The 24,561-nt window shown below is 38.1% G+C and overlaps 1 protein-coding gene across 4 annotated transcripts; it reads left to right on the top strand.

Annotated features, from left to right (window-relative positions):
- The first annotated feature begins 929 nt into the window (after positions 1–929).
- Positions 930–24,300, top strand: LOC124292444 (transcription factor Sp9-like). 4 transcript variants are annotated; one of them, XM_046729526.1, is made up of 2 exons: positions 930–1,027; positions 21,361–24,300. In XM_046729526.1, the coding sequence occupies exons 1-2, from the start codon at positions 1,007–1,009 to the stop codon at positions 22,657–22,659; spliced, it is 1,320 nt and encodes a 439-aa protein (XP_046585482.1). In that variant the 5' UTR covers positions 930–1,006; the 3' UTR covers positions 22,660–24,300. The 4 variants fall into 4 exon arrangements, with proteins under 4 accessions (XP_046585482.1, XP_046585481.1, XP_046585479.1 ...); XM_046729525.1 differs by lacking the exon at positions 930–1,027 and adding an exon at positions 1,064–1,340; XM_046729523.1 differs by lacking the exon at positions 930–1,027 and adding an exon at positions 3,240–3,371.
- The last annotated feature ends 261 nt before the right edge of the window (positions 24,301–24,561 follow it).

Below are 24,561 nucleotides of genomic sequence, written 5' to 3'. Positions count from 1 at the left end.
CGTGGTAATTATGACGTTTTGAGCGTTTCTGAGTAAGAGACAATTGATTATGCCAGAAATAGATCATCAATATTGGTTTCTGTTGAAGCAAACGTCGACAGTTTCACGTTCATAGTACAAACTATTCCTGACATTGTAGTTGGTGTCCAAGAATACCGTTGCGTCAATCGCGCCAAATTAATTATTAATACTTTAAATGGAACTTTGTACGTTCGGCGAACTTTAGCCGAATTCGTTTGAGGTATTGTTTATCAGTGAAACATGTTTTAAAGGAATTACATGAATCAAGTTCTCTTAAACTTATTGTTACTTCAATTCATTACAACCATGTCGCATGATTACTAATTACCATTTGGAGAATCTTTAATTAATAAAGTTGCCCTGTTGAAATTCACCGCGGACTCGTTAGACGAAATTGTTTTGATAATCAGAAGTTTTTAATGTCATAAAGTGAGAAATGTTACACTTTCAGTATCACTGATTAATTCTGCTACCTCCCCAGTTTTGAGTAACAGTGTGTAGCGAACGATAGCGAGCTAAGTGATAAGGCTATCTTTTATGGGCCATAACTGACAGCATCGTTTAACTCACCGTGGCTACCTTATCTCTCAATACAGACAGAAGAATATAAAATATATGATTCAATTACCATCAAATCAAGAAGCGATGGTTTTTCCCACCGCTATTCAACGACAGTATAAAATCAATGTACATGAAAATGCGTTTCTAAGCCAAGACTGCAGGGAAGTCTGATCGTGCCTGATAAGGTCGTTTTCGATTTGGGGATTAGTTACGCCTCCGGCTTTCCTCACCTATCAATCATTTCTTCCGGCCTTCTGATTGGCTGATGGTATCAATGGGTTCTGTCTTACGGCTCAGTGATCGCCTCGCCTCTTTGAAGGCGGGGCGTTTATAATCATAAGCTTCGCATTCGCTGTGCATCCATTCTCTCTCAACCTAATGATAGTACACAATTTGAAGGCGTTCCATCTATTCAGCAGAGAATATGGCAGCAACTGTCATTGGGGTAAGTTCATGTTGCACATTGGAGAGATATTAATACTTTATTCTTTTCCCGTATCCGCTCCGCGCTCACTTTTGTACCATATATCTGAGTGCACGAGCCTAAGCGGTTATTATGAAAATCGAAGCGATTGCAAGAGGCGTGTCGAGGACTACATGCGGAATAAGGACACGAAACAATTCACACTGACTCCGAAGGGGTGATTTTGAGTGTGAACTGGCATATGGATGTCTGATCGAGAGACACTGACTCTAAGAAAGGAATATATCATCTGGGACTTAAGTACCTGACATCCATGTTACAGTATTCTCCACCTGTAAGTAATCTTGTGTTGTCACGCTGTCACGCACACTGTGTCACACTTCCCTACCTGTCGATACCACTGTGACATTGGGCTCTTTCACTATTTTTTATTTCGAAATTACCGGTTGTATTGGGACTAGGCAGTTTAATGCATGACGTCAGTCATCTCAAGTAGTATTCTCCGACATCTTTAATTTGGTTCATTGCGAGTTTATGAATGTTGAGTTGTCAGAAGGTTGGATCGAAACGTTTGAAATATGACGCTGTGGCCACGATACGCAATTATTCTCACGCCGTTTCCTTTCATGATTCAACAAATATGACTAATTATGAGTAATTTTGAAATTAACATTTTATGGAGAAAAAGGCAAAATCCTAAAGGTATGATCGATATTGTCGGGCAATCATCATCCTACTTAATTGTATATTGCGATCTAACGCTTTACGTTGTTTTTTGTAAGGTGAGATTTTGAGATCATTACAAAATATTTTGGTTGGGTCTGTTCAGACAAGCAAATGATATCTGGCTACTTGTCAACGTGCATGTTTTAACAGATGTACCGCGAATGTTACATCGTATATCCAACACTCAACGACATCCGCCATGTTACATGTGGAGTGCACTGAGTGTAAGATGAACCGCCAAAGATTATATTATTTGTACGTTCATCCAAATCATTACCCCAAATGTCAATCAGATCAGTACATGTCAAAATCGTCCATAGGTGTTAGATACAAACAAAACATTATCATCCATAAATAGTGCATTAAAATGAAGCGCCAAATTTGATAGAAACAGCGAGAAGTGTTCCATTGCATCCGTGACTGTGGTGTTGATATGTTTAGACAGGGAGACAAGGCGGCTGATGTGCTCAATAGCGGCGTGGATATATGTCTATCATCGTACTGATAAGTGAAATAGACTACTGACATCTATCATGCATGCTCCTCAATAGTCATGCTGTAGCAGTTCGTAACTGTAACATGCACGTTGCGTGTTGCTAGGTGTAGCAATGATAGCATGTCGTGTAAATGTCTCTAGATATGGGGCCGTGTTTATTTCACATTCGTCGCCGTCTTTTCACGTTTATGTTGATAAGAAACCACACTCGCAAGATAAGATTCTTCACAAAGAGAATGAAAAGTCACATTTTCCTGGCTATTATTTCGTTTATGTTTGCATCTGTTGGAATAATTTAAAATGAATAAATATTCTATTTTTACCGGCGAATACACTTAATTCAGAGCATATTCTGATAGTGATATCAACATTCAAATTCAAGTCATTTTTCGACACGTAAACAAAGCATTGAAGACACAGATTTCAAAACCAGTCATGTTTTTAAAACTGTCCACTTCAAAGTACAAAATGTGATTATATTGCCAAAGCTCAATATGGAACTCTTATCAATAAGGCTACTTCACATAACGTACATATTTTTATGTATAACAGCATTTGAAATATACATTTTATATAAAATGACGATAAATTTGTTCTGTGAAACTGTATAATGCATAACTGTTAAGCATCTGTTTTATAAAGCTCTGCAGCTTCCCATTCTCTTGTGATCGACCATGAAATATCTGTGAATATAGTTTCCAGTGCAGTTATCAATTATGTATACCCATGAATGAATCACCATAAATTCATATGTCACAATAAATTCATATGTGTATAAACTAAGAGAATCTTTAATGAAACCGATAGGGTAGAACCGCCATGTACATTAAGCAATATAAACCGAATGTTCTGTGACCCAGTTCACCTGTAATTGCCCATCTTGCTTATAGCTATAAATCTCGACATAGTTCTGTGTAAATATACATTCATATAGCAGGTATTTAGCTACACTCGACTGAGATTAATATATTTCATATGCATATAGCGGAACGCCGGTTTCAAATACATTGAGTCGAGCTGTAGGTTGAAGGTAGAAGGAAACTAACGTCTCACCTGGAAGGTCTCATAGATCTTAATTCACAATTTTTGGAAATATACCAAGATATGGATGAAACCAAGGATAAGGATCCGGATAAGGAAAGTGTAAGTGTCATTTCGAGTCCATTTACTGTGTATATTCTCGAGTGTGGACATGTGGATTTCGCTTTATCTCCAGTGATAAAAATATGTACCGAATTGACCCGCTAGAAGGATGACATCACTTTTGTCAATGAAGTTGTATCGTCAATAGGGAATATATTCTACATTGAAAATATAGGTTTTCAATTAAGAGAACGTTTTAATTTCGATGCTACCATTCACACATCGTTGAGCCGTATCCTTGCCAACAAAAACCGTGTTTGGATTTAAATGTTGACATACTGGAACGTTTCAAACACTTCCAAATATGGAACTGAAGGCTATGAACGGCAACTTGTCTCCTAGGTAAATACTGTTTTCAAAACTGTTTTGAAATACAGATACATGCTTTGAATTTAAAGTATTCAATGTGAAACACTCGTGTCTTATTTTCAGTGGGGGATCCTACTTAAAAAATCTCCTTTACTTTTGAAAGAAATGAAAACCCAAACAGTTTATACACTGATGTTTTTGAATATATCTTCGACTGTTAAAGTGTTATCTTTGAGCTCGTTCAAGGTTTAGTGGTGTGCATCATAGACCAAGTTTTAATAACGGTGTTTACTTAAGGTAGGGGATTGAAATTAAGGACTTAAAAAGGTTTTAAAACTTCGGATGCTAGTTACTTCCTGAGCGATCTTCCCCTGTCGCCGTTATCGTTAAAACGCGCACAAGCTGGTGTAACACTATCGGGCTTCCAGCTTCTAGTCCATCTACCTCCATTGTTGATTTGGCTATTATCAGTTCGCTTAATTAGCTTGGGAGAATTCGGAAGTTATATATCAAGTGCCCCCCTTTCTTTAAGATTTTAGTGCTCAGAAACATTAACAAGATCAAGAGTATTGTTTACCTTTTCAAAGTGTTATTATTCAAAGTTATTGGCATAAGAAATACATTTTCTTACATTTATCTTATATTTTCTGATGCTGAGATTTTATTTTGAAGTATATTTCATGTAGACGTAGTTTGCTGTCATTGAACGCTTCTATATCAGTTACATGAAATTCTTTGCCAGTGTAAGTATATTTCAATATTATTACCCAGATAACAGATGATATAAATTACGTGTGTGCAGTTACCAACAAATGGTTGATTTAATATATGACAGTTTAGAATCAGAACATTATGTCAATATCATGTCGATTTCCTTGTTGTCAACATATGGTACATTTGAGTGAACCATATTGCTGTTAACATATTGCACTTGGCCTTTAAATCGACAATATATATTGCTGTAATCGAAACATTGTAGGTCATGAATACACACATTGTCATGTTTTGGAGTTTTGTATAAACGTCATTTGGGAACTATTAATTATATGAATGTGACAGAAAGTCGTTCATCGGAAACATTTGATTGTGCAATTATAGATATACATGAAAAGAACTTTTGGAATGATTGCACGCGTATAAAATTTCAATTTGTAGGATAATACTGTGTTTGAACTTATAAACTATTCAATTAATTTGATCGTTTGTGTTCACATTTGTTGAATATCGGATTTGGATATGAGGCAGTGAGGCTATTTTAGGTAATATTTTGAATATATACATTAGATCCAAAATGTGTACGTGTAAATATAATAAATACAAGTGGCTGCTGACCGACATGCTTTCAATAATCAACATGTGTGTGACGAATAGACTTTGGATGTTTCTGACGTTTATCAGGTACCTAGTTTAATAGAAATGTACGCTATGATACGTTGTACTGACAGAGTAAGTCTTATTTTAAATATTCTGGATGTCTCTCCCTCGAGCATAAGTAAATACTTCCGAACGTGCGAAAATCTTTCACATTTTGAAAATTTGTTTATGATTTTGGGAAGGATTCCTGTAAACTGCATTGACATTTGCGTCTCTTGAACGTATTCAGGTGTTTTTTAAGACTGTTTTGTTGTGACAATACCCCAAGAGCCTTCAATGTAATTGATTTACAGTCGTCCGCAACTTGATAGTTTAGACACCGATATCGATTAGGGGGCCATTTTTCTACCACGCCACATAGTCTAGCCTGTCTTAATCATTCAAACTGATTGAAAAACACATCGTACATTTAAACCGCCCACAATGACGCCTAAGTATTAATTTTCGTTTCCAAGACAATCGAATAATATCTCCATGAAATTCTCCCTAAGGGGGCATCCAAATAACGGTCAAATTCTGAAAACCCCTCCCACCCGAAATCCAACGAAATTGAAATAAATTCGATTCAAATACCACTTAATTGAACCTTTAACACCGCTCTTAATAAGATAACTGTATAGGATCATTTAAAATAATTCTAAGTCACCGTAGCATGGCATCAAAGCCAAACAGATCATCCCCGGATCCTTCACGGCGTTGTTTTGTTTATTCAAGATCGTCAAAGATAAGTTCTAAGTCAGGGGAGGATTCTTGGGGTCGGTGCCAATGCGTGCCGTTATCTGTGGGAGTGATAGTCTTGATAGCGTAACAAAACACGTATCCGTGTTATTCAACGTGTCCAGACAATTGAGATAGTTTTATAGAGGAAAGAATTTTCTCACCGTCGATTGGTAAGTGAGGTCAGTTTGGCGTCACTGACCACTGTCCCCTCGGGCCACGTTGGCTTCACTACAGTTGTTGCCGCCAACACTTAATACTTCCCTTAATTAAGTGACGGTAATAAGTAGTGTGGGTGGAATAAATTCCAGAATATCTCTGAACTAATATAATTATGTTTGTTTTATATTTAGGAGATGGAATAATGCTTAAACCACGCATGCATGTAATGGAAACATGTGCAGTTTCTGAATGTACACACAACATTCGCCTTACTATTAACAGTGTATGAGTGTTTAGCAAATATAACATTATTCTTTTGCTATCACACCAAATAAACCAGAACGTTATTCGATGAGAACATGTATTAGATATTTCTAATGATAATGGAAATTGTTTATAGTCGCTTTTATCTACACATAGAGATGTTACCTGTAGAAAGTATTGGGAGGAGCGAAGGTACATGTTATAGTTTACTCCGAAAAGTCTGGCTGTTATCAAGTTATCAACATGACTTGATTTCTCTACTGTAATTATTTTCAAGGTAATGAAAATGATAAAATACATAATTTCTTATTCACCACTCTCGGCAAAATTAAACAGGCAAAAGAAAGTATACACGAGAAACTTTGACTAAAAGATTGCTAATGTTATCGAAACGTTACTAGGCTGGAAACGGTCGCTGGAACTTTGCAAACTTAACGTCTCAACATCCATCTAATATCATATTTGTTCGTTCATGTTTCAATAAATGTGGGTGAATACGTTTGTTCCAAAGCATTTTAGTGAAGATAACATTGATGATAGAATATTGGATGTACGAAACTCAAATAACCAAACATCACCATAACCAGATAGTTTTAATTCAACGGTCGCATTATGAGGGTTTAAATGTATAGCTGATTACATCAGCATGAACGTGGATATTATTATCCATGAAACCTAAGGACAAACTGTTCCTGAAATCTAAAACATTTCAACTCCGTTGTCTTGGCATTTCCCATCCCCATCCCACCCGGTCAAACCCACCCACCCTTCCTGTACCCGTCCCCACCCAACTAATCCACATGTAACATTTTTTTCTTGGGTTCACACGATCGTTGCTGTATAAATGTGTCTCCCATCAGATTTGCTGATAAGTGGGAGGGGTGGGGATAGACAGGTCCAACTCCCGTGGGAGTCAAGTCTCACTCCTGGTGGCTAAGATGGAGCTTCTTGGGTATGGTCGATATATACCTGTACAAACTTTGCCCTTGTCTCAAGGCGATACTGTGTCTTGCAAACAGGTAAGACATGATCCCATGTGTAACAGCGCCACGATTATGCCCTAAGTGAGGCCTTGCCTGCTTGTAATTGTAACGAAATACTTAAAATACACCTTTGAAACTAGATGGAGAAAGTATACCTTATTTCTCTGGGAAGTTTAATGGTAGAAGAAACAACTCATTTTTCGTCCAAATTCTTTGTTATTGTCTGTCGGTGAAAATATTTATCATTACATTAAATTATGGGCACGGTTTCGCTTTTCCATTATTTCATCAAATCTCGAGAAGTCTCGCGTGATCTTGACCCCTCTAAGGGCCACTTGATCCCATTGAACACAACTCTTCAGCCACTTCTCGCGATTGCTCGTAAATTATCGCGCCGCCTCTCGTGATTTGCGCGGTCAGGTTGCGATTACGACACGCCGAAATCTCGCGAGAAACTAAATTACCCAACAGAGCCCAAGAAGCACTTCTTCACATGACGATGAACGGCGAGCGTCATGCGACTATCCGTGCCATGGGCTGCACGATGATGATCAAGTATCTAATTTTCAATTTAAACAAATTAGACTACAATGGACATTCAAAGTTTGCGCAAGATTAAAATTCGGATTTTGCGGCAATTGTGTCCAACGAATTGAAGAACAACCTATTTAAATGAATTGAAGATTTGAAATCTCTACCGAAAAATACGACACTTTATTGATCGCGTAGTGTATATTCTTTTAATATGAACATTAAAGAGCATAAATATGATGACGATGAACGCTATCAGAGAACGCTGTATCATCATTACCTCTGATGCTGCTAGGGGAAATGACACATAGAAGCTTAATGTATGAACGAGGTGCGTATTTGCTTTAAAGTGTAAGCCTTTATTTCCAAACCTAAAGTTAAAATTGTCCTCGTACAATATTTGACGGTGTTTTTGAAATTTACCAGTAAAGTATTAGAGTTTTCATCGCTGGCGTGTTAACGCATTTTTCATTAATCTCACAACAACGACTCCTCAATTTTGTGGATTTTTTGAAAAGCCCAACCGGTCAATTTCATGGTATTTATGTTTTTGTTCGTTTCGTATCCATTCCCAAATCCCTATTTTGTATAGTCAGCTCCTCCTCCTGTCCTCCCTCTGTCCTTCATTCAACCCTTAAACGTCCCCATCTCAATATTCATTCCAAATCCCCACCCGATTGGAACCCTTCTCAAATCACCCATATATCCCCCTGCCGCCCCCATGCACGTATTAATCTAATACTGTCCCTTTCCACCATGGAACCTCACATTTCTAACACTCCCCTTAACCACCCTTAAACCTCATCCTTTCCACCCCCAAACCACCCTCAAGGTTCCTGAAAGCTTAATATCCCATTTGTCATACGATATTTGTCATCCCATGTCAACCCTCACTTCCACCCTAAACACAATACCATTCGACACTAAAGCTCTCTAAAACTTGTTAAAATGTTAATAAGCCATTTATCACATATATTTGTTTAAAGAAACAATGTGATTACCCGAACCCATCTATTCCATCCCCAGACTCTCCTTAACGACGTCATGGGATTCCACGAGATGACTCCGAATTCATTAAATAATGCTCACTATTTTTAAATACATTTTTTCCCTTTCATTTCAACCGCCTTCGTATTTCCAAATCATCCCCATTCAGCAAAAAAATGCATAACATTAGTGAGCTATCAACCAAATTGTCCGTCTTTTAAGACATTATTTGTTTAATTCCCGTCTCGCCTCGTTTTCGTTTTTCCAATGACGTAACAGACCTCCGGAAGGTGCAAAGAAAACAGACAGCCCACGTAACCTGTGAATTCTGCACGCCTTGTCGCGTGTCTCCGACTGTCTCAATGGTCTTAGATCGACACTAGCATCCCGGCCTTGCCGGCTTGACGCCAGGTTTGTTGAACATTCGAAAGGAAGCTATTCCAAAAGGAATTTGAGAAGAATTTAAATGGATGGGGAAATATTTGAAATTAACGACACGCTTTTAAATTAAGTTTGGTTAACCTGTTTTAGAGGATGTCAATCTGTTAACTTTAGAGTTTTAAAACCAGAATTATTTTAAATATGATTTACGCTTGGCTCCAAACCTAATTTGAATGCTATTTACTTTTGCAACGAAAAAACGAATATACATGTCGGACGAAGTCAACTCTGATATTCGAAAAAAATGTCATTTTCTCAGACTCAAATTAAATCATTTTCTAATCGAAAATACATAGCTTTAAAACATGTCTTCAATTTTTTCTCGTTTACTTAAACATTAAGTATGTGTAATTCTTTTCAGCTCTTTAAATTTAATAATTGACGCTTTAGAATTACATATTTATTTCTTCAAAGTGTTTAACATCTTACTTCAATTGTAAAGCGGGTGTCGTGTGATCATGAGTAGCTTATAGTCGTGCAGGTTGTTGGCAGGATGTTCCTCCTTGTGGGGACCAAGGGAGGGTCATAAAGTGGTAATCAGCGTTTCAGATCTTAAAAGGGAGGGCCCCAACAATTTCTCTTCATTTGGCATCACAGTATGGATGAAGAAGTGAAACTTTAACACCGAAAACTACATGGAGGTGCCTTAGTGATATATAGGAAAATAAACACAATTTGAAAAATAATCTTGATTTAGGACTGACGCGTATTTGTTTAACGGTGTAAATGAAGAGAGATGCATTTAGGTTTGCAGTTTGTCTTTCGTTGCACAATATACTGTTTTTATACAAACTGAAGGTACATTAGTCCAAAATAAAGGAATAACACAAGCATCATATATGTGTTTAAAGGCTTGAAGAATATAAGTCTAATTTGTTGATACATTAAAGATTATGTATTATGTATTATGAGATTAATTAAATGAATAAATAAAAACAACAACAAGTCAATGTTATTGTAATTTTCAAAAGGTGGCCATTTGAATCGTTTTACCTGTTTATAACGTTAATTTATCAGTGCAAACCCAGCATAATTGCCTTTCTTTAATGTGACATTTAAATAGGAGTCTAATGATCAAATAAACAACCCAATTTCAAATTGTTAACGAGCAACACAAACTTAATGTCTTTACTTTAAAATTATCATCGAAATTATAATCCTGAGTTCCATTAACACAAAGTCAGAAGTTTAAGTAAAGTTTTGCAACGATAAGTTTAAATTTGCATTTTGTTTAAATGTAAAGTGGAATATTTTGTTCAGTCAAAGCTGCCATGTGTGGGGGTGACCCGATGTAGATTCTTTCTCACGATGTCGCTCGAGCTGTGTGAATGAAATTGGGAATAAAACAAGCCGGACACATGGGTCCTATTACGATAATTTGGCGTCCCTTGGAGAAAAGAAACTCTTAGAAACGATGGAGGGACTTCACATCGAGAAATGACAAGTTTCTTCACATATCACGGTTTGGGTGAAAACTTCAAAGCTGACGCTCTGCGGGTTTTTTGTAACCTGAAATTGTTTTCGCATTCTGTTGTATATCTTGCATATATATCATTCTGTAGGTGTCATAACAATGACATGTCCGTTTCTGGGGTACTGTGACACAGATCGAGAAATAATGAGAGGGTCGGTTTTCGCAATATTTCATGCCACTGCCTAAAGTAGGAGGTGAGATCAGAGCAAGCCAGATGAAAGGTGACAACTATGTTTATGCTAGCAGCGTTTATTATTGAAACAAACTTACGAAAGCCACTTATGACGAATGGTTGGTTGTAACGAACGGTTGGTTATGACGAACAGTATGTTATGACAGACACTTAGTTATAAACAGAAGTGACCAAACCATTTCTACATCCGGAACAAATCTCTGCTAAACACAGAGTCGATTGTACAATTGTGACTATATCATGAGCATGTAACGCAAGTCTCATTGCTTGTAGCTGATCTTACCAGCCAAGTGACATATATAAACTTATTAAAGAACGCCTTCTACGGCCATGTTGATGCCAACGCCGTGTAAAATGTACATATCACGTTCGTGTATATATGATTACAGCAAATTCAAACTTAAATGCTAATAAAAATACAGCAAAAAGTATACACATTTGCGATGGAAGTAACGCCTTGTCGCCACCCCTATAACGTTTTTCTGTTTTGTATTGGAAAAACACGTGTATCATTATAAGCACATAGGCGTATGCAATGTAGATTCCGTTATCTGGCAGGTTAAAGCGGTAGACCGTGAAACAAATAAACATTGATTGTAAATTATCACTGATTTTTGTATAATTACGCTTGGAAACCCAATTGGATAAAAAACTTGCAAAAGCAATTAGTGTGTGACGCTTTAATACGATAGTTTTACACCTGTCTAATACTAAATGCATGTTTGCGTTTGAAACGTAATGATCAGGCATATATCTAATAAACATATTTGTATATTTTAATTCAGCATTTAAATCGGATATAAATCATATGTCCTGTTTTAGCATTCTGTATCTATTATATGTACTTATATGTTCCGTACATACCGTATTGTCAGATAACTATTCAGGGCGATTTATTAACATCTGTCAAATAGGGGAGTGAGTGGGGGTTAACTCCTTCTTGAACATCACTGCACTGCTATCACTGGGTTTAAATCAATCTGAGTACGATAGTAGTGTTATTGACAATACAGAAACCAGGTACCTATCTGTACTTTCCCCCAGTGCGCCTCACTTCCATCGTAATGGATATGGCGTTGAACAGCACCAAAGGCCCACCTTTGATTCAGCCCTTTACCCTTTTGAAGACCTGTGTGGGTTAAGAAATTAATGAAAATCTATCAAAACTGAAACTTCAAAGAGATCCCCCGTTTACCTCAGCGCTGTTCGTGTTACCACAACAGCTTTGCCAACGTTGCATGTTTACACATCATGGACATCAAATAGCCGGGTTGATCTTTTCCTATATTCACCGTATTATCATCCAGGTCCGAGCTTTCATTAAACATATTCTATGTGCTATTGCTATCTATCTGTCCCGGAACACCCAATCTTGAGCGGCCTCGTTAACAGTTTTCTTTGCTTTGCTAAACGCCCGTGTTGGTTGCAAGACAAAAGGGTTGAGTTGGTGGCTAATCCGGCCGAAGACGTATCCCTCACGAACGATACCCCAGCCGTCGTCCAAGAGACGGGACCACGGCGAATGTAGAAAGGGATCTCGGTACGCAGGGCCATTAAGTGCTGGGAGTAGAGCTGAACAAATTTGATTGAGTCAATGCGTGGCAGTTAATATTTTGAGCTTGTAGTGAGCTTCTGTGGAGGACACGTAGCAATACAATGGTTAGTCTTTGTAGGACCCTACACCAGAATATAGTATTAAAGAACCGGTCTTTATACAAGTAAACACGGTTCTGCTCTCGCTGTATCTTGTCACTAGTCGCAATTTTCCATGGCCGGATTAGTTTATTAAGTAATTGAATATTAAACATTTAATGCACCGACTGACTCGAAGCAGATAAAAGGTAAACCTTTGTTGTGGGGTTTTCGCTATTTCCCAATCTGGTGATGAATAGGGTCACCTACCCGTATCCAAACTTCTGTATGGCTTGTTTGTGAGTGTATATGCCTCATTTCATCGAGAATGATACTCACTCAAACCAGGTGTCAAAGTTGACTAATGGTTTAATATAATTTGAGATCAAAACAGGGCGACAAGAGTTTTATTAGGCACATCTGTCATCAGTTTCCGTATTCATACGTCAGGCTAAGGGTATCCGAAGAACTACTCCTTACTCTAGACACCCGTCAATGGGTGCCTCAGAAACTAATGAATATGTCATAGAAATTTAATATTAATATTTTCAGAACAAAGTCCCCTCGTACAGGATATAATTCGATTAACTTCAAATGTCAAGTTATTCTTCGAAGTGTCACGAATCCCCCGATTCGAAATTATGAAATACTATCACATTCAAACAGTGAACGGATGAATATTAACATGACGTTTCGTCGTGGTCTGTGAGGTTTGAGGTAGATTACTGGACACGCTTGAGGAAAGGTCTATGGTGAGACGGCAAGCGTACACTCTCTGGCGTGTCCCCTACTCTTGGTGTGGTTGTTTAATGCACATAAATAATGAATGCACTCGGTCAATGGATTCAAGAAGGTCTCATGTTAGATGTCGGGCAAATAGGAGCACTTTGTAAATGAAATAATAGTCATGGCGTAGACTACCCCTTGATTGGTTGAATTAGATCTGTCGATTGGAACAGACATTGGGGATATCAAACAGAGTATACGAAATGACCTTTCAAAACGGGCATACTCTATTTGTATACAAAGTTTCGTCCTTTGGAGGTGTAGGTATGGACTTCTGAAGTCCTAAATGTACTCATATTTTACTCATTTATGGGATGGTCAGACAAACGCGTTGCGGTTGTAACAACACCCAGGCGTTTAACATGAAGTATTCCTCACCTAGACCGTTTGTTTGTATGTGGTTGAGTAGAGAAGCGTATAACAGTTAAGATATGTATTTTATTAATTTTATTTCAAAATGATGTTGATCTACCTGATTCAAATGTTCACATGTCTTAGTGAACCCCATCCTCCCTGGTGGTTGCAACGCGACGGGACCGGCGACCCCTAGGGCACATTGTGTTATATGTGCTCAAATACATACATCGTATTATCCCGCTCACGTGGCCCTTAGTGGAGCTGAGAGTTAGGGAGGGGGGAAGAAGGGCACCCGCTGTTCGTGGCAAGCAAACCATTAAACACCGATGGATCTTTATAGCGGGTTTAGTGTGTTGAGCGTGAATACTCTGGACCTCAAGCTTATCGCAATAGTTTGACGAAGCCCAGTTGGTGAATACTTTAGGAGGACACATCAAGCCTGTCACGTGACGTGTTTAGGGAAAGGCAGCTTAGAGAACCTTTGATGAGCCCGCGGCTGTAACAGCCATTCAACCATCTTTGCCCCCAGTGCTCAAAGAAAACCTTTTAATATCGTCTTTTGATTTGTCCTGACATGTTTCCATATTGTCATGGTCAAGGTGGCTGGTGGCCACGCGCTCAGACCAATGGTCATACACAATGGTCATCCGTGACGCTTCCATACCCAAACTCTGTCCACTCGGGCATTGTTCCTCCTCATCAGTTATTTATCACATCGTCAACTTTGGTGTTATTCTTGCTCAGCCACAGACCTCACAGCCACAACACGGATCCATTATGGTCCTGCTAGTCTACCATATGCTCCTTGCCACTTATTGAACCAACAACATTCTATGGAATCCTTTAGGGACACCTCTCCTTCAGCACATGGCTCGGAAGCTAAGTTGACAGATTTAAAACTCTTTGAAATTTGAGAGTAAGATAGGCCGAAATTGTGGCTCATTGTAACAAAGCACCTGAGTACATGTGGTAAAGTTTTCTCAGCATTTATAACAAAAGGGACACTCTTAAAGGCGGAATTCGGTTAGCTTTTAATATTTCAAGTAGTGTTGATTTGCAGATCAATATTAGGCACTGCGTGCTAATGAATACCTCCGATGGAGGAGTACATTTGCTTATTCAATTAGTATGCGTGTTCTCGGAGAGCTTCAACGTTATGAACACTTGTAATGAACAATGGGCAATGATGTACGCCCCCAACCTTTGGTAGCATACCGAACATGGTGAGGTCGAAGCATTAAGGCTTCTTGACAATAAGGACCCCTTGCTTTTATTTGATAATAAGGACCAATAGACAGGCTGATACTATATTGTGTTCCTTAGTATAAATATTGTTGAAGGAGTGGTTACAACAGTATTGGACACTGGTAGTTAATATGGAAGACGTTGTTCAAGGTGACATAGATATAGATAGCTGTGTTCATGGGAATGGGAATTGGAATTGGAGAAATTTTAGGTAACCTTGTATTGCGATTCTCTGCAGCGATATTCCAGACCTCGTATATTCGGAAACCCCGAACTCAGGACAGCGCCAATGGAACCAGAACATGTAACCTAGAAAATAATTCCGGATAATTCGTTAATTCGACACGAACACTATAGTGCAGATTAAGGGGATTTCAATTTTACATATTTTTGTCATTATACGTTATATTCTTCAATTATCTAAGTATTATGAGCTCAAATGCGGATAATTGTTTCCAAGAACAGTGGATCCGTGTTCATTTCAATGATCATCTCAACTCCTGAGGCTAATACAAACCAAGCTACCTAGGGGATGCTAGAAGGTTTGAACATCCATCTAACATACCGGGTACCCATTCTCAGAGACATAATTGAACTTAGTCACTTTCCAAGGGTGACACCACGCGTTTTGAAACTTGTGTTTCGGGTGTATGTAGGTATTCGTGAGTCCACCATCGGGTCATCTACCGTCCGATGAGTGGATTATTTTCAAAATATCGTAATAAAATTAGGAAGAACACAAACAAGCGTAGTTTTGCTGGAATATTTTGCTAAATGCACCGGATCCAACTCGTCGCTCAAACTGATTTGAGTACTCAACAATCATTCTATTTGAAACATGAGTTTGGGGGTTGGTGGGATGGATGGTTTAGGCTGGGGTACGGAAGGGGAAGTGGGTATGGTTTCAAGGCAATATGGCCACCGTGTCTCTCTGTCCCTGGTGTGGTATCATGTCTTCCCAATTCTCTGGTAATCTGAGGAACTGAACCATTTTTGTACACTCTTCTGTTCGTTCATTCTTTTATCATTTTAAGCTGTGCTTCATTTACTTTAAGTTTTATCGGTCATGTTTTTTGTTTTATTGGGGAAATATCAAATCGGTTGTCTTATGAACTATCTGCTGAAAAATATTTTTAACAACGTTTGGATATAATCAGTGATTAGTTTCACTAAGAACGTCATGACTGGCGCCCACTCTTTATTATTTGGCCTGATTCTAACCTCAACCTAACATTAATATTTTAAAGCAACAAATATAGATTAAACAGATCTATTGACTTTTCGCTGTCGTAGTTGTTTCAGAAATAAGGAAAAGTGTCGATCGCGATTCCCTAGAGCGTAGTAAGTACAATTACCTAAACAAATGGGAGTCATTGGCATTCAATATTCTTCAAGAAGAAGAATGCCAAGAACAGACATCTTACGACACGTTTGTATTAATTCCATGGATATTTCATGAACTTGGCTCTTAGAGAATTGTGATTCCGACACCAAATAAGTCGTGGGACCGTTTTCATGAAATATTCATCAGCTGTAGGCAAAACACTTCCTGAATAGTTCAACTTGTTTCAGAACGGGGTGGGGGTTTTAATAAAGGGGACATGATTTTCGCTAATAGCTTCGCAAATGTTTAAGGATGAACATTCATATTTTATGGATTTGCTTAATTGTTTTTGGATTGAAAAGTTATGATTAGTAATTGGTAAAAATCTGGTGTTCTTGCAGAATTCCATGTTTAGAACGCTAGCTGTCACGTATATTTCGAAATCGGGTATTATGCAAGAAATGTATCTGTATGGAATATAGAACTTTGAGCAATCCAAACGCAATTGTTTCTACTTTATAGCACAATGAATATAAACTAATACCTATAGTTTGGTTAGCAATTATTACATTCTTAATATTTTGTTTATATGTATCGAGGTACCGGATATATTTGTGAGTGCAAATCATATAACTAATATATTTCATATCAGTAACACTAAAGCAGACAAACGCGTTAAAATATTTTAGTTTTGGTTCAAATTCAATCCCTTGTGTTCAAACACAAGATCAAATAATCAAAGCATTCACCTCAACGCAAACTGTCGATTCATTGAAACACAAACAGTTGTGACAGAGGTTAGAAGATCAGATAGAATAAGCGAAGCTTAGAGTTTACGCATTGTGTTCAATTTTCAAAGAAATGCATGACTTAGCAAAACACACCAACTTATCGAAACATGTTTGTAAACTCTGAGTAATCCAATCGGCTATGTTTTTTCACCAAAGAGTAGTATAATTGATCTTTTACGAAAGAGAGGTAAAAGTATCATCCTACAGCCTAAATCCTTTTTCTTAGCCTTGGGGAAACCTAACTTAATCCGGGTAATAAAAATGTACCGGTAATTTTTAAAAAAATATACTCCGATTTTTGTCACCTAAGGCGCGCCCAGGTAACGCAAAGCCTCGCTCTATCATTGTTAGTTTTAAGACAGTCGGCGTTTCCCTTTGATGTGTTCTCCTACCGCTCCGTTGTGAAATCATTCTGCCTGGCTGAGTTCCCCCCTTCCCACGGTAGGACGAATCGGTCCTTAACGAAGTGAGGAAAGGGGGGTTAAATTTGCCGGAAAAAATACCCAGTCTGTTTCATTGTCACCCGATCGTTGATTCCCTTGATGCCGGATTAGGTGGCCACTGTTTTATCTTACGGCGGTTGTGTTGTAAGGGTAGATGCACACGACTCGTACTATTAAAGCAACTAGCTGCTGTGGAGATTCATTGACGATGAGTTCACGGTTGCTACAGGACGTCGATCGTTTCTTCTCGCGCGTTATCCTCTCAGCGGGGGCCCATTGCAAGTATGATGTTTGTTTACAGTACTTATATGATATACCTCATCAGTGTTATATATGCCATGTTTACATACTCCCGACGAAAGGAGTTCTGTGAAACGCGAAACGTTAAGATATTCTTAACCTCGCGTGCACATGTGTAATAAATTAAAAGAGAGATTTTGTTTTGAAAGAGGAGATCCCCCGCGAACAAGCGTTTAAAACATCCAGTAGCATGTTTGTCGTATCTTTTCACAACATTTTGCCGATTTTTCTCACAATCAAATGATATCATTTTTCGGAGGTGGTTTTAAATTCTGTATTGTCACATTGAAGATGTTTAAATGCAGGTTTGCAGTCTTTTCAAATTGCTAATCCGTTTGTGACTAGGAATATACTCTGACAAGCTGATGACATAGTTTATCAGTAAATAGCCGCGATATGCATCTCGAGAGCAGACATTTTACCTACCCTTCGATCTCAATTACTTTGTAGAAACCTGTCCGATGACACAAAAATGTAATGTATATTCCGCAAAGTCATTGTGAATTGCGCCTTAGACGGAAATCCAACACACCTTTATTAAATTAGATGTAAGATTAAATTCCTCCTTCTGGATTATGTTGATTGTGTTGTAGGATTATGTATTCAAATATAGACTTACCTGATTCTTTCTGTGATATTCATAGTTGTCACAATAAGATATATCGTCTCGACTCCCTGCTCTCAAAGATCATACAAATAGAGACGCTCCCATATGTAAATGAAATTGTAAGTTTTTGATTTTAACGAACACAATTCAGACAAGACAGAGTAGAGCATGTGATAGCTTTGGAATCTTGCGATCGTTGAGATTATGTTATACTAATTCATAATTATATTTTGTCATTTCATTAATAATCCTTATTGTATCATTTCCTTATTAAAGAATTTTGTATTTATTTTTGCAATATCAAACTTGTTTATGATATCAAATTATTAGTTTAAAAAAATAAATTCTTAGATATGACACACACTATTTATGTATATGTTTGTATTTTTAATGAAATCAGTGATATGCAATGAAACCATTTTCGATAAGTAAATGAAATAAATAATTAAATGAATAAATAATTGAATTGTCAGATTTTATGATAACATTTAATTACAATATGAAAGGCTAAATTTCATTTTTAAAGCAACACGTTGTGAGATTTCTAACTTGGAATTATATGCATGTAACATGTCGTCTACATCATCTTCCCATGTCTGATAATGTTCTAACAAAGTATTCTAGTTTTCTTTACAATGACACTACTATATTTACTTTAATTTTTGCAATTACTAATTAAGAATAACAATCGTGTTATTACTCTTGTTCGCAAATATAATCACAAAGTTAGTTTCTTTCATTCCACACAGTGCAAATCCTTCCATAAATACTGTAATATGATTGATGGTCCGACGTATAAAAACGGCGTTGGAATAGAAATGAGTTGGTCAAATATTTGTCTCCAGGAAAAGAAAAGCCACGCGGCACGGCCATTATCGCGTTAACGGGGGTGTCGATTGTCGCTTTGAGTTGCCAGACCAATCATAGGAGTGGTCACCGCTTACATTTTATCAAGGAATAATTGCAATTATTATTGACTGTTCTGATAACAGTAAATTGTGGTCAATTGGAATTGCTCACAATTGATTCATGGTCAAACAATGTAAACTCATCAAACAGGGGAACTTGATAAATAGTGTTATTTGCAAACTGAAGCATTGTGCCGGAGTGGCATATTGTGCAGTGTGCGATTTCTAGAAAATACAGCAAATTAATTCATTATATCACGGAACATTAATGTCAAATAAAGAGGATCAAATAAGCAGAGATCTTAATTAAAACTACCAATGTGTTGTACAATGTGATCGAGAAAACTGAAAACATATTTCATAATAATTAGTAACAATTAAGGGCCATTTATGATTAGATTTAGATTAGAGGGGAAAATATAGGAAAGGTTTGATAAGCATTTCTATAACTCTGACAAGTACGTCTATTTGAAATAGGTGATGTAATGTGCACGGTGTAGAGTGTAGGGTTATTGTGTAATAAGGAAATATTTAAAAAATGAAACAAATACATTTTTCAATTGTACATACTCCAATAAATGCACATGATAAACTGTTACCTAGTTAGATAACAACAAAAAACACGATCAGTATATCTGAAATGTATATATCGGAATGATGCATTAAATCAAATTTCATATTGAATTTACGAAAATCATCAAAGCTCAAATATTTCAACAGGTTCACAGGGGGCATAGTTATTGTCTCAAATGGGTGGTGCTTGTGCTTTAGTAAGTTGCTGTATAGATACAATTTGATCAATGGATCGATGACAGCATGCTGAGAAGCACTGTCACACTGTTCAAAGGCTCGATTTGTTTACGCAAATATATACTCAAACCAACAGCTGTTCTATTTCCTAAATCGTTGTGCATTATGCCAAACCAGAGAAACGGTATGTAAACTTCTAAACCATTTAAACTTTTGAAACAACATGCTTCCGGGAGATTTCGTTTTTTCTTATATTTCATGATATATTTGGTCCGGGCTTTGTGTCCAATGTGCACCTCAAGTGACGTATTGATGTTTTCTTTGAATGCTGCCACGACATATGTTTAAGGTGAAAAAGTACAATCAATAACCACAGCTCATTGATTCTCAATGGATGTTGTATATAGAAATATTCCACGCGATGTAAACTAGATCCTAATTCATCACGGGTGAGCTTCAGAATCACTCCCGATTCTTTCATTCACACCATTCACGGTTAAGCAATAAAATGGATAAACAGAACTCAAATATAAAACTCTTTTTGAAAAGGCCAAACAATGTGGACTGATACAAAATATTTCTTATATTCTAACTTTCTACTTAGGTCTCCCGTGATACTGACCTGTCACCTGTGTCCATTCGTATTCACTATGGCGAGAGATGTCTCTTTATGATTCACTATACCACGACTAACCCGTGTTTCTCGGGGTTGAACGATGAATCTTAATAGCGAGTTATTTAGCTCAGGAGGCAGGGCTACCCGACTGACCCTCGTGTTTCTATGCACACCCGACCGACACTAATCTCCCCCATCTGTGAAATTTTGCCATCTGGCCTCGTATATTATAAAGATTTGGATAATACCCCACAATCCCCGTCTAAAGCTGGAGACAGGAAGGAGAGGGTAGAGGCTGGTTATAGAGATGTCCCGTCCACGATGACAGATCTGTCTTGACACTGAGGTACCTGGCTATAAGTTGGGGCTTTCCCACAGATATACTGTGACGACGATAATCTAGCGGTACTCGTCGTCGTCGATCTGATGATGATGGCTTATCACTTTACTTATGTTACTGTAGTGTGTTGGGATGTTGTTCTGAGGATGGGCTTTGGGATGGGTAGCTCATCTCACAGTTGTCCTGAGAGCTCTAGGGAGACGGTCACAGAATAGTGTCGGGCTGGTAGAGTTGATTTTTAAGATGTATTTTTGCATGTATGATTTATGTATGTTGTATCTCGAGATGATTAATATTCCAATGTATGCCTTTGTGCCGATACAAAACATCAACTTACTTTGATAATACGCTGTCATTACTGTATTATAATTACGTAAGAATGTATTATTTTTAATTTCGAATATTTATTTGATGTATTTCTGAAATTTACTTAAATATTTTTACTTTTGTTTTAGGATCCTCAGCCATTTGGCGGAACACCACTTGCAATGTTAGCAGCCCAGTGTAGCAAAATCACAAACAAGAGCCCCCCACCATTAGCAGAAGCGACAGTCGGCAAGAGTTTTGTCCCTTGGAAGAAGGGCGTTGCTACTAGCGATAACCGCAACCCGCTACATCTTACATCTCAGAGAGTCCCTACTCTCAACCCCTCGTTGTCGATGACCAGCAGTGGACTTACCTACCCTCGGTCAACAATCAACTCGTCTTGTTCCGGAAGCTACGGCAGCGACATGCTGTACCCAACAACAACGTCTGCGTCTCAGAGCGACATCTCCCAGGCAGCATTCCTCCAGAAGATGCACGGAGATAGCGGTATAGGAAATTCGGGCTTCGGTGGAATGTACTCAAGGGTTCCCTCAGTCACGGGCCACCATTACGAAGCGTGGCCCTTTGCAGCAGGCATGACGTCATCACACCCCCCAGCTACGCATACGTTGAAGACCGAGATGACGACAACGGTAAACGGCGGATCGCCGTGGTGGGAGATGCATTCGGCGAACATGCACTCCAACCCTTCCAACTGGCTGTCGGATATCCCCAGTTCCGCTTCTGGACCCCATTCTCAGATATCCAGTGGATATCCATCCTCGGAATACCCCTTGGGGTATAGCCTACCATCCGCCCCTAGTTCTCTTCTCTCCTCGGGCCAACATTTGTTACAGGACACTTACAAATCTATGCTCCCCGCCCAAGGGGAACTGGGAGCGTCCAGTGTGACCCCCTTCCTCACCCGACCCGGCTTGTCCGGGATCCCCAGTCCACGCAGTCAGAGACGGTACACCGGCAGGGCGACGTGCGACTGCCCCAATTGCCAGGAAGCAGATAGACTCGGACCCGCCGGGGAACATCTCCGGAAACGGAACATTCATAGCTGCCATATTCCTGGCTGTGGTAAGGTGTATAACAAAACCTCACATCTTAAAGCTCATCTACGTTGGCATACTGGCGAGAGACCGTTTGTGTGTAACTGGTTGTTTTGTGGGAAAAGATTCACGAGGTCAGATGAGCTTCAGCGGCATTTGAGAACGCATACCGGAGAGAAGAGATTCGCGTGCCCCGTGTGCAATAAAAGGTTCATGCGCAGTGATCATCTGAGCAAGCATGTGAAGACACATAGTCAAACAGGAGATAAGAAAGGAAGCGGAAGTGACACGGAGAACAGTCAGGAAGCTGTTAATGTCAACACATCTCCTGCTAACACTGCCACACAGATCTCACAAGTACCCATAAAGGAAGAACAGGCAATGAGATAGAGTAATCTCCCTTTGTGTCCTTGGACACGGCACATAAGACTTTGACTGTCAAATCAATGAGACAGTGATGGTGTAATATTCACTCTTTGTGACGAGCGTGCTCTGTGACAATCCCTTGACACAAATATTCTATAACTCCGTATGACGTCACTATGACGTAGTCGTGACGTCACTTCCAGTGATAACCATTTTATTCACATTTTAGAGTGGCCTGTTTCATGTTATTGTAGAGAAACTGTCAGATTCTCACGTATCAGTTCAAGAGACAGTTTAATTTGTCATCAATACATTTGTCAATTTGAAAAATGTTCTTGCTACAGCTTGAGACGTTTAAAGACACAAGTCACACATTCAGACTAACAGGGAATGCATATTCCTTTGATCTTATTCACACAACGATATTTTATATTATTTATAAATGTATTGTCTGTGGCAGGAGGATATGTGTAGTACTTTGTATTGATAATCTGTAGCAACGAAAAGTTGAATTTAATTTTACATCCCATAGGTAAAATATATTTCAGTCGCTCATATCTGTATGTTTGCATCAGCAGTTTTAGTCTGAATTTATCGAATGGACAGTAACTGTGATGCGAATGCCTTATTTCCATATGATTCAAAGCATTTGAAATTAATGCAGACTAAAAGAAAAGGAATATTTGACACCTGAATTCTTGTGTTAAAGGAGTTCACTATAGGTCTTGGTTGAATTTATATTGTTACTAGTCGAGAAATATTCTTTCATATTTTCACAAACGCTATTGACATTGTTATCGGAATTCATTGGACATGATTTTCATTGGACATGATTTACACTGTTCATAAACGTTCCTGCAAGTAAGAGTATATCGAAGCGGGTAAATGCACGCTAACTTGAAACAATATGTACCGTAATTTGTCTTTTTATTACAACGTAACAATGGACAGTGTGCAAATGTTATTGGATTTGTATCCTTAAAAGATCATTTGTTTTTAAAAATATGTTTTAGTGTTTTTCAATTTTAACTTTAAACGAACCGAAACCGTTTTATAATCAAAACTCTTTAATTGTTAACTAATATGTTTCATTCTGATTTCTCCAATAGATAAATTCAAACCTAGATATATCTGACATGATCGTACTCAGTGTATCAAGAAGCTACATTCAGCTATTCATAATGTTAAATCACTACATGAAACGTATCTGCGTATACGTTTTTCAGATACTACAGCACAACTCATCCAATTCGTAGTTCTTTAAAATTCAAGAGTTTTGGAACATATTATGGATGCAAGACGCTTTCTTCCTGCTGGAAATGCTTGATCAAAATAATATCACGTTTTATTGGAGTTAGGATTTACATACAAGAACTACTCTTCATGAGTATTGAACCATTGGAGATTTACAACAGAAGAAAAGTATGCATTTTATACGTGTCCGGTTGTGAGTTTTTGATGGGTGTGAATCTGTCTGTCTGAAGTAGATAAATGTTGACAGCATGGTTTGTTTAGAATTATGCTGCTGTACGCAGTACATGTTCCTAGTGAATATGTCTGTAATATTTGGAGGGTATGTTTCTTCCTTGATGTAAATAGTTAATTATTATTGTACAGAGTGCTAGGTAAAATGTTCAAAGCTGTAATAAATCTATTTGATACAAACCCGTCTTCGTGGTTTCATACAGAGTTCTTACGTTGACTATGACGTGAATTTGGACACGTTACGATGACGTGAATTTGGACACGTTACGATGACGTGAATTAAGACACGTTACGATGATGTCAATTAGCGTCGCTAGCAGCCTGAGTGAAAGATAAGCGCATGGTTGGAAAGTAATCACATTGTTTTAATGACATATCAGATAAGCCGACAGTTCTTGTAGCATGTGTTCATGGTAACAATTTGTTATTATTATTTATATA

Source organism: Haliotis rubra, unplaced genomic scaffold, assembly GCF_003918875.1.
Source record: "Haliotis rubra isolate DU_JTF1 unplaced genomic scaffold, ASM391887v1 Scf518, whole genome shotgun sequence".
NCBI classification, from domain to species: Eukaryota; Metazoa; Mollusca; class Gastropoda; order Lepetellida; family Haliotidae; genus Haliotis; species Haliotis rubra.
This window is presented reverse-complemented; position numbering and strand designations above follow the sequence as displayed.

Coding starts and splice junctions, on each gene's coding strand:
- LOC124292444 (XM_046729523.1), top strand. CDS start 3,333: ATGGATGAAACCAAGGATAAGGATCCGGATAAGGAAAGT. Junction 3,372..21,360: donor AGGATCCGGATAAGGAAAGT/GTAAGTGTCATT, acceptor CTTTTGTTTTAG/GATCCTCAGCCATTTGGCGG.